Source organism: Cydia splendana, chromosome Z, assembly GCF_910591565.1.
Source record: "Cydia splendana chromosome Z, ilCydSple1.2, whole genome shotgun sequence".
NCBI classification, from domain to species: Eukaryota; Metazoa; Arthropoda; class Insecta; order Lepidoptera; family Tortricidae; genus Cydia; species Cydia splendana.
The window spans coordinates 39,881,311-39,893,402 of NC_085987.1; the positions used below are offsets into that span (position 1 = coordinate 39,881,311).

The 12,092-nt window shown below is 35.4% G+C and overlaps 1 protein-coding gene across 2 annotated transcripts in view; it reads left to right on the forward strand.

Annotated features, from left to right (window-relative positions):
- The first annotated feature begins 4,694 nt into the window (after window positions 1-4,694).
- The window catches only part of LOC134804052 (DENN domain-containing protein 1A-like), a 30,000-nt gene continuing 22,602 nt past the window's right edge, over window positions 4,695-12,092 (forward strand). The window contains exons 1-4 of one of the 2 annotated variants that reach the window (XM_063776935.1): window positions 4,695-5,040; window positions 7,518-7,679; window positions 9,432-9,569; window positions 11,730-11,913. In XM_063776935.1, the coding sequence (XP_063633005.1) occupies window positions 5,024-5,040; window positions 7,518-7,679; window positions 9,432-9,569; window positions 11,730-11,913 (501 nt within the window). In that variant the 5' untranslated portion in view covers window positions 4,695-5,023. The remainder of the gene's footprint in view (window positions 5,041-7,517; window positions 7,680-9,431; window positions 9,570-11,729; window positions 11,914-12,092) is intronic. The other variant, XM_063776934.1, reaches the window with a different exon arrangement.

The window sequence follows — 12,092 nt, forward strand, 5'->3', positions numbered from 1 at the left end:
TTTTTTCAAATGTACTCCTAAATCAATGATTTGAAGTTAATAAATAACTTTTTAACAATAATATAAAACGTATTAGTAATTTAGTAGGTAGCTAAAAAGTATTATAATATCAATCTCAGTTTTTAAACTGATTATAATTTTAATTACGTTTACAATAATTCGTAAATAAAATTTGTTTACATTCCAAAGCCTGATGATGGGATGTGGGGTGGGAATTGGAACTCCTTGAAACGACAAGTTTTCGTAACTGTTCTTTGAATGAAATATTAAATTTGTAACGCTGACTTAGGGATGCCAATCCGGTCCGGCGGATCCAGTAATCCGGCCGGGTCCGGCACTTTGTAGGAGCTACCGGATCCGGACCGGATCTGGGAAAATAAAAAATACGCCTACACACAGCACGCGCTGTGCGTTTTAGATGAGGTAAAGGCGACGGATGGAAGGTATGAAGTTGAACAGAGCAAAGAACGAATGAACAGATAAAATTTAGTAAGATTAAAAAGACACATTTATTATGACGATGATTGAGAACAAAAGAGGAATTCCTCTTCCTTCATGTTGGTGGCACGATATGACGATTACATAAATATTGTAATAGAATAGAGATTGCAGGCCGGATTGAAAATCAATCCGGTTTGCAATCTCTAGCTGACATCCATTTTAGTAACAAAAGAAGATATTTTAATTTTTATTTATATCCAAAATTACATTTAATGTGCTCCAATATTATCTTGCTATCATTTTGTTAACAAATTGTATGATCCTTTAATTTTTCCTTCTACATATTACAATATTTATTTATGTAATCGTCAAATCGTGCCACCAACATGAAGGAAGATGAATTCCTTTTTGTTCTCAGTCATCGTCATAATAAATGTGTCTTTTTAATCTTACTAAATTTTATCTTTTCATTCGTTCTTTGTTCTGTTCAACTTTATACCTTCCATCCGTCGCCTTTACCTCATCGAAAACGCACAGCGCGTGTTATGTGTAGGCGTATTTTTTATCTTCCCAGATCCGGTCCGGATTCGGTGATTTTAGCCGGATCCGGTAGCTCTTACAAAGTGCCGGATCCGGCCGGATTACCGGATCCGCCGGACCGGATTGCAATCCCTAGTATGGAACAACCAATGCAGCTATGAGTGCTAGGACCCTAAATTGCTCGACAATTACGGAGCGTGACTGTACCTAAAAATTTTGTAAACCCATAACCATGCAATAAAACATTTTTGATTTTGATTTTTAATTAGAAATATTAGAATCAAAAAGTTCAAAATACATAGATTGTATATGTAACTACAAAAATGTGTTCCCTCCAACCCAAAACCCCTTGTGTCTTAGGAGGATCTAGATATTTTCACACAAGACGGTTTATCGATAACTTCTTACATCACTAGATTATCGACATTAAATGTCGACTATTGCCCATCACTTTTCTGTCTGTGTACGTATTTAGAAACTTGACTCCGCCCCTAAAATTAGTGCGATAAGGACAACTGCAGCTTAAGCGAAAAATCCTGCGTAAAAATCTCAAAAATCGAGGTTTCGTACTCGACTGTTTCTTCCTCCAAAACTTAACCAATCGTAACCAAATTTGGAAATCTAACAGATTATGAAATTATCTATGTCGGACCGGTTTGCTTTTTTGGCTAATTGATATCAGTTTTGAATGCCACGCCTCTCATTGCGGCATAGTCAATTAGGCCATTTTGGCCATTTTTGAAAGGCTCTAGCGCCTTAAAAAACAAAAATATCAAAAAAAGCAAAACGGTCCGAAACCAATATTAATCTGTGTTGAAAAGATCATTGCTCTAGCTTCAAAAACCACGGAGGAAACAGTCGAGTACGTTTGTATGGAGAATTGACCACTCCTGTTGGCTCTTAGCCAATAGTTGCCTGAAAATAGGTAAATATTTTTTGGTGTATCTCTAATTACATTAAATGATAATATAGAAATATATATATGCTTTATTTGATAGCTAAATCAATAAGTCAAGTAAACTCAATTGGATGTTTCTATAGCCAAGGCAATCTTGATTATGTCATCATCAAACTTTGTATCTGGAGATTCTTGTAACAGTATTTCTTTAATTTCAGAACTTCGAAGTCCGCGTATGAATTGGACACGTAGGTGTGTATCAAATGTGGTTTTGTTGCAATTATGGCATATGAAATTGCATTTACCGCCTTTTTCTTTGAGTCCAGCTACATAATTGGCAATACTTTCGCCTTCATGCTGTAATCTCAGCAAAACTTGTGCTGTTCTGTTCACCGGGTTCGGGTGCAATCTGATTCTTCAATATCTTTACTAAATCGTCGTAAGACTTTGACTCAGATGTATTCGGTGCTGTTATATTTTTCAACACTTGGTAGTATTTCGGCCCGATGCAGCTTAAGAAAATTTTTAACTTTATACAGGGTGTCCCATAAGTGACACGTCACAGTGACACTGGATGTAGACCAGGCCAAGAGGACCCAAACCAACATAACATGACCCCAGTAAAAGTGGCACGGTTTTCGAGTTATTGCCAAATTAAGGTTTTTCATGATTATTTACCGTTTTTAACATTGTTAGTGCCCGTGTGCACTCGGAAAGGTCTCTAAGTTAATTTTTTTTATGTGTACGGCATCATGAATAGTTAGTTAAGATAACAGAATAGGTATTTTATCAATAAACAATGTAAAATGCAAAAAAGTACTGGTTAAATCTTGAATTAAATTCGGCCCAAGACTTCGACGTATGATTACATTGTCATAGCATTGAATTATGGGTGTGAGATTTTGTTAGCATCATAAGGGGTATCAGTAGAAGGTTAAGAAACCAAAGAAACACCGAAATTAGATGTCTTTTTTATAGGACTCTGGGCCGCTACCTCAACAAAGTTGTTTTACTTAGATTGTGTATTTCTGAATTTATTCAAATAATTAATGTACCATTACGTTGATTTACCCCGCTTCTGTAATATATTTTAAATATATCAGAATTAAATAACGTATTTTATGTAAAATATTATTACAAAAAAATGATTACCTACCTTTGCCACATGCTAACAATAATATTAGCCACAAGCAGCATATTATCATACTTTGACTATTAGATTATAAAAATACAGTGAATATTCAATTCTACACAAGCAGTGGGACACTAATAAACTGGGAAAATGACCTAACTAATAGGCACTAAACTCGAGCATATCGAATTTTTTCATAAAAATAGGGTAACCGCCCGCAGACCTATTAAAATCCTATAGCTACTAATTACTACCATCTTATTTTAATTTATGAATTTTTAAATATTTTTGCCAAAACTAACTATAGGTAAAGCTTTTCAAAAAGACATTAAAATTGTAATACTTTATTAAATTCAAATTTTAATCGTAAAACGAACAGCATATTCAATGCAAACCAACCCAATATAGCGGTTAAAGCCCGTAGACCTATAAAAACCCTTAAATATATTACGACCCACATGCCTTCCTATAGGTCTTCCAAATGTTAATTGTTGTATTTACATGAATATTGATTAAAAGTAAAAAATAAATGCGGTGAAACAAAGACGAACATGTTAGACATCATTTACAACAAAAATACACAAGGAATATGCCGAGATAGCCAGGAAATCATCGATTAAATTACCACGTCCTCGACCCCTCGTCATTGTTTTGGATATTACTTCAAGACTTACATATCATGTTACACAGATTGACATCTATTGAAAACGTCAAATATGATGTATTCCTTCAGAACTGATCTGAATTCAATACGCGATAAATTTGAATTTTTATGACAGGTTAAAGTTGTAGACCTTTTAATAGGTCATTGAGCGCGTATAAGTTAAAAGTGTAATTATGCTTGGGCCGGAACCACTACTCAGTCGGAGACCTTTTAATAGGTCTTTGGGCGGCAGGAGGTTAATATCATAGACAATTTGGTGATACAACAAGGAAATATCTGTCAACAATATTTGGCTAGCCAGAATCTAGTCATCGATATCTATAAGATGGTCAAGCAAATCTTGTCAGTAGAAAAAGGCGCGAAATTCAAATATTCTATGAGACGATATCCCTTCGCGCCTACATTTTTCAAATTTGCCGCCTTTTTCTACTGACAAGATCTGCTTGACCAAGTTTAAGTAAACCATGAAGGTCTAACATTTTTCATTTCATTTAACCCGACGCTTTAAATTAAAGAAATGGCCCGAAGCACGAATACTAGCGTCACAAATTGGTATTCCGCACCTCATTTTAGCGATAATATAGGTCATAATCGGCGGTTGAATTCGACGAGCCAAATTGGCTTTTGCGCCCGCACGGCCTTATTTGATCGGACAATTTAATCAGACTGTAGAAAAATTGTCCCCATCTGGAGAGGCCTTAAAGGCCAGCAGTGAGTGGGTGTTAGACCAAGAAAAGTTTGCAGCGATTTTGATAGCCCGCCCACGCAGTGTAAGCGTTCTTTACACGTCATAATTTCATAGAAGTTTGACGTTTAAAATGACACTTGCACTGCGTGGGCTATCAAAATCGTTGCAGACTTTTCTCGGTCTGACATGTATGTGGCAATGGTGACATTGCCAGATTGCCGCACACATTTCTGTGTATTTTCTTTAAGGCAACTTTATTTCTATTTATTTAAGGCAACATTTTAACTTACATGTCAATGTCATTCGTCTTCTGACAGCAAAATAACCAATGAACACTCTGTACGTTGATCAAACTAAAAATCCTATTGGATTTCTTAACGTCATCCGATATGACATTTGCGAAAAAAATCGTGAGTTTCTCTTTGGTACTCAATTTGTGATGTATGCTGCAGTGTTCGCCTGTCTCTTTGAACCATGGTGACTCAATACAGTCTTTCGTAACAGTTAAAAAAATCATTAGAAAATGCCAGTTCCCCGCCGTATTTAGTGTTCTATGGCCTGTGATGTCTCATAATCGTTAGATCTTTATACTCGTAAGCATACACAATGCACAGCGAAACGCTTAATTCGGTCAAAATTTGAAGAGTACCACGTCGAGAAATGGGTTCCAGGCTAAGGTAATTGTTTCATTTCCTTCCCTCTTATCTGTATAAAGGTGACGGTTCGTTAGTAGCCGCGTGAGAAATGATTTATTATACTTAATAGCTCCGGTTCACGCCACAAAGATACGTATTTCCTATTTAATATCTCTCGAGTGTTGTCGCTTCCGTTGGTAACACTCGTTCGCTTGTTGATATCGTAGTATCCCGAACGTAAACAAGCCATACGCCTACTTCCTAAATTCATGCTGTTATGCTATTGTTTAAGGTACATATCACATTACAAACCTAATATTGCTAACTAAAGTGAAAAATTAGTGTCACCTTTATTAGCTTACCTGTTCAAATAACCCGTACGGAAACAAAAAGAAAGGGCAGCAGAACCTTTCGTTTTCTTAAATGTGCAATGTCTGTGGCTGTGTTTTCAAAGATCTCTTTCTTGGTTTCATTCAATAACAGTATGTTCATATAAATGCCTATTCAAGAGTTGTTTCTTATTTTTTCCAAGCCATAATATTTTTATTAAATAATGAGTAGTTGGCTGTGAATCTGACAGCTGCAAATAGATTAAAATGAATAGCCCATCGTGTAGAGAATTTTAAACATAGTAGTGTCACAGTCTATACAATCATTCGATGAGGGGAGACATGGGTTTGCACACACCCGAGCTGCATACATCATTGTCATCGCCATTGTTAGTAGCTCGGTACACGTCAAAGGCCATCAGACCACCGAGACACCATGGTAGTGTAAAGAATGCACACTTTTGGACACTTCTGGGTTGTGGTTGTGAATGTAATATAGAAATATATTATTAAAATACTGTGCATAATAAAGTGCGCATAACACTGTTGACACAGTTCAAACATGAAAACTGTGGGTTTGGGGTCTTAATAAACTGGATGGTTAAGGGTTAGTATATTGAAATTGTGGTCATGCTACCTCACACATTGTGTTTGAACTGTAACTGACTGTCCACAACCTTATGGCAATAGGATAGTCCGAGTTTTTAGTGGAAGTTGGTTAATGGCTGTAACCTTTATGTAAAAAGCCTGAGAGTTTTTGTTTTCCAGATTAATACAATTATTGTAATGAACTATGAAGGTAATTAGTTATTCAACAAACAGATTTTAAGTAGGAATATGAACTAAACAGAAGATGTATTTTGAATATGAATTATTGGTTTTAATTAAATATACTTTTACTTGTTGTTTATTATTATTGTGAATTCTATTGAAAACCTTTATTGTTTATTATTTATTTGATCCTTAGCACAAACAAACAACCTTAATAATAACCAACATAAGTAAACATGTGAACTGAAATATACAACCTTTCCATATCTATGGCCCTAGAATAAGGAATCTGCTCAGGTATAAGTATTAGACATTGTTTATTGGTTTATGCTCAGGTATAAGTATTATAAAAATAAAATAAAATAAAAAAGCCCTTTATTCATTGTAACGTGTTTACATAAAAAAATTTAAAATAAAACTATGACTTATAATATGTGTTGATACTAATGAATCCCTAGTGGGTAAAGGCCTCCTCCATTGCTGCCCATTTGTCCCTGTCTTGTGCTGTCGCCATCCAGTCTGTGCCGGCTGTTCTTTTTAAGTCTTCCTCCCAACGCATTTGTGGTCTGCCCCGGCCTCTTTTGCCAAGTGGACCTCTCCATTTGGTGACTATTAATGTCCATCTCTTATCTGTAAGCCTTGCTGTGTGGCCTGCCCACTTCCATTTTAGTCTTTTTGCATAGCTCAAGGCATCTGTTGCTCCTGTTTTTTCTCTTATTTTTGAGAGTCTTATTTTATCTATTTTTCTTATATTGAGCATGCTTCTTTCTAGCGCCCGTTGACATGTAATGATTTTTCTTTGAGCTTTTGCCGTGAATTTCCAAGTTTGGCTTCCGTATGTCATACATGGCAAGACACTTGAGTTTAGGACTTTAGTTTTAATGGCTATTGGCATGTTACTTTTAAATATACCTTTTAGGCTCCAGTACTTGTTCCATGTTTGTTGTATTCGCCTTTCTATTTCCGTTTCATTATTGTCTTTATTGAACCTAATGTTCTTTCCTAGGTAGGTATATTTTTCTACATATTCCAGCGTGTTTAAGTATTAGACATTGTTTATTGGTAATAGGGCAGTCAGGGTCACTGACTGATGGTCAGTTAGTAAAGAATAGTTACCCTAGTTTATGGTATAGGCAGCGCGTTAAGTAGATAGTACTGACCAAAGTTGCCAAATACATCCATAATAATCCAATATATTTACCCACTTTGACTACTGTTAATTTGATGTTGACTGTACTGCTACAGTTGACTATAACTGTCACAGTCTGTTGACTGTGTGTTGACTTGACTGTCACCACGTTCTATGTGATGTGGGGGCCATTTTATTAAGGCCTTTAATCTCAAAATATTTTTTTTAGAAAGTGGTTTGTATTATTTAAATAAAACAATGCACTGATGTGCTATTCTCTTTTATTTCAGAGACACAGCTCGGCTGTTCGAATTGTTTTGTGAAGTGTCACCTGGGGACCCCACAAAGGAACCACGAGAGCCGTATATCATCAGAAAATATCCAGAAGGACTCAGAACAGAGGATGAACTAAAAGATGTTCCTAAGTTCACATTCCCCTGTGAATTAGATAGGCGAGTGATCTGAGAATTATATATGAAAGAACAACAACATAAGAACCCGATTATTAACTCTATGCTAACTATGAAATGCGATTTAAATAAACGGCAAAATTAAAAGAGCCGTGTGACACTGCAGTGTCTGTATTTACACGAACCTTTTTGAGAGTATTATAGTATAACTCTGAAGTGCTATTTGTTGTATCTTTATTAATATAATGTATTGATATATAACAATCCACGTGTGGTTAGTTATGATTTATGAATCATTGATTAAAATTTATGTGATATCTTAGGTAAATTAGATTTTATAATATGACAGTATTTTATTACTTGTGACTAGCTACAGTCTAGGCAGTTGGTCTAGCATAACTTCTAACTATTAACGTGACAATCTGCTTAAGGTAGCCTTTTCCGTCTCTTTCAGTACTATTGCGAAAGGGGCGTTTAGCCATTGCGTACGTTACAGCAAAGCTGAAAGGAAGTATTCTGTTATTAGCAGTCAATTATGGCGGTGTGTATTACTTGTGATCCACCGTAGCGTAGTTACTATAAATACGGCTCTGATGGCTATATTATGAGTAGACTACATTTTTCAAAAAGTAAGAGTTTCTACACGGTGTTTATTTTTAACTCCACAAATTTAAGTAAACTAAATGGTATAGTTATAATTTTCTTTTTTTAATCGTTAAAAGTAGTTGTTGTAACGTGGACATTTATATTTCAATTCAATCCACCAAACAATTGAAAACTATGACATATCAATGACTATTTGATTGTCGATCGTCCGAGATAGTAAGTACTTGTATAAATAGTAAATGTAGCAAATGTATAAACTCATTCTAAACACTAATTGATATGTATAAAGGCCCTAATGCTAGTTTTCACGCTCGTAGGGGCCTTAGATAAAAATATAGTATGAATTTTCTCAAATAATTTTTACGCCTAAGACCCTAATCTTTTAAATCAGAGACCGTTACCGGTATAACTAAAAATCAAAATATCTCACAGCTTTCAAATTAAATATTTCTTTGATATTATAGAATACCTAGTATTTGTAGTATAGAATACCTAGGTAAGGATAATGATTGATCAGATTAGCTAAATTAAGTTCAAAAATATACATAAACAACCAAGATACCCAAATTGAATACCGGTTAATTTGTATGAAAAATATATCAGTATTCGGTCCCTGTTTTAAATAAAAGCTTTTGTGTGAGCGGTCGGCTCCCGTTGGCAAAGCAACAATGTCGTTTAGACCGCAACTGTATCGTGATAGTATTAAGGTTCAAATCTATGTAACAGCTCATACGAGTTAACATGTTTTGGTAATGTAGGACGATCGACTACCTCATTGTTATGTAGGCGAGCCTTCATATTATACATACATATATTTGAACCTTAATACTATCACGATACAGTTGCTTTTTAAAGGACATTGTTGCTTTAGCACGTGGCTAATACGGGAGCTAAACCGCTCGCATACAAGAAACAATGGCTTTTGTTAAAACCTTAGGGTCTTAGTCGTAAAAATCATTTGAGAAAATGCAAACTATAAATCATTGATTATCGCCAAAATGGAGTTAATTAGAATATCGTTTTCTTTGAGAAGGTTAGTAATTAGCTCAGGATGTACCCTTGAACATGAATTGAGGCGCGGTCATACATTGTCACTGCCAACTGTGCCAAGTCGGCGCCAACTCAGCGTGGTTGGAGTGTAAATATAATTACATATAATATTAACAATTTGTTTTTTTTTTTTTTCAGTACATTCGTCCAGCACTATTCGTTTGTGATGACGGCTGTGGATTCAAAGTATACGTTTTGTTTCTGCCGATACGACCCCAGAACGAACACCGCTCTAGTAATAATGTCTCACTTACCATGGCACGACATATTTTATAAGTAAGTAACCAGTTCTTAAATAAGTTGTAAGGTCAATGTGGAGAAGACCGTCTATTAGGGAAGACCATTCAGCCAAGCGCTTTCGTCGCTTTTAACTCTTTTCATTGCTCTCGAGTGTATATTAGAGTAAAAGTGCATATAATCGTTTTTTTATTTTGCCTTTTTACATACATATATACCTATTTTATATCTTTACTACAGTTTGAGATTTGTTCGCACCTCCTACTTGCATAACAAATGATAGGCCCAATATAGTAATAGTTAGCCTGGCAATCTATATAGGGGGCCGTAAGTGGCTCGGCCTTCGCTCAATTCATGATGCTACGTCTACAATCGTAGTTACCTACTAGAAGGTCTTACCTCGTTGTTATAAGCTTTACAATCGCACAGTAAACTGCCTTGCCAGTGATATATTATGGATATTCATTCTGCATAGGGTGTTGCAAACTAGTGTCACTAAATCCTAGTAACGTTCTAAATGTGAAAGCTCGTATTTTGCTTAATCACGCAAACACCGCAGAACAGATTCTAGTGAAAGTTCTTGTTCAAATATACAGTACGTATCAGAACGAAAGGCAAAGAAAGAGACCCATTAATGTTTAGGTCATACTGAGCAACTTTTACTTTGGGACCAACCCTTTTGGGAAAAAAATATTGGAAGTTTCATACATTTTGCTGGTCTGATGTTGAAATTTCCTATGGGAGAGTTAATTTTGTTTTTCGCGTTTTGGGGTTGGTCCCATAGTAAAAGTTGCTCAGTATGACCTAAACATTAATGGGTCTCTTTCTTTGCCTTTCGTTCTGATACATACTGTATATTGGTATTTATATTTTAACTAGAACTGGAATTAACTTGGATTAGTACATACGATACTCCTTAATTAAATGTGAGAAATGAATGCCTGAGATTCTGTGAGGTGATGGATGCCTCGCATCACATCCGTTAAGGTGTAATAAAATTGTGGATGTGATAAAGGACTAGTGATTTGTAATTGTTTGTTTGTACCTGATTGTTATTTGTAATAGTTATATGTACCTGTTTGGTATATGTTAATGTTAAGTTTCATGGCGCATTGGATCTGTCTGTAAGGTCATGTAAACATTTTTCAAATAAAAATAAAATAAAATTATGATAATTGAGAATGAAGTGAAGGGAATCTAGAACTATATATTAAGAAACATTAATTATATTTGTTTTATACATTTACATACAGACTTTGATTTGATTATCTAAGTACATAATATAGAAAGAGTTTTGGTTTGTTACTTTTCCTTGTCCTTATGTTTATATACCTACTTGTATAAATGAAAACCACAATAGAAGTCGCATTGTAAGCTAAGCGAATTTAAACGATAATTCACAAAATACATAAAATACAATGTACAAATGGCGGACCTAATGCCTAATCTAATGACAAATATGTCTATATCTCTATATTTGTTCACTTTAAATTGGTTTTATCGATAATATGTACGCTGAGCAAAGCATCTTCGTTTTAACTTGGGATTAAAAGCTTTCCTAAATATGTCCGACTTATCTTAATCAATTATCGTGTAATTTTGTGAGCAGGTTCGACGATGCTAATGGTTTTTTTTTCGATTCAGTATTTGAATTATCTTCTACAGGGTTCTACAGCTCACAAAGCCACTTGTTATAAATGAAATAAATAAAAAAGCTAAGCGAATGATTTTAGTAGTTGTGATCAGTATTATAATCAGAACTGTAAAATAAAGCTCGTTTATGAAATAGCTTCGGGCACTTTGCAGCGAATGTGTTAATGTTATAAAATTGGAATTTAATCGTAGTCCGCTAGTGATTATAAAGATTATGCTGAACGGATTTTACTATAGGACATATACATATATTGGTAATATATCCTAAGTTAGCTATGCATTAGCCGATTTTGTTTCGCGATTTTTTTTAGTCCGCGCGTGAATATAAAGGTGCATGCTGAACGAATTTTACTGAAACATATTTAGCTCTATTAGATTTTTAAGTTAGCTATGCATTAACCGTATTTTTTGTTTAACTTAGCCCCTTATTCAGGGCCCTTTAATTCTAACATGTTCATTTCGTGGAATATATAAGGGTTGAAAAATATCTTATAATAGTAGCAAAGCGATTTTCACGTATGTTTCATCCATGCTATCTCTTTCCAGATTATTAAATAATATATCGAACCTAATAAACAGTCCAGAGAAGGGAGAGCTGACGTCGTTCCTCGAGGCGTGTCGGATCCGGCCGCCGATGAAGGATCACACGCTGAAAGTGACGTACAACGCGGGTCGGAGCGTGTTCTCTTGCCAAAACCCCGACGGCCGGCTTCCGAGCATCCCTGAAAATGTATGTACCACTTGTATATCTTACGGCAACGTTATAAGACCTAAAGTAAGGGCCCTGAGCACGAAAAATTTGCCTGTGTCTATCGCACGCGTATAATTATATCGCTGTCCCGCCGATGATGCCGGCGGTCATTGCCACTTTGCGAGCAGGGTATCAATATAATAATGCGATAGACACAA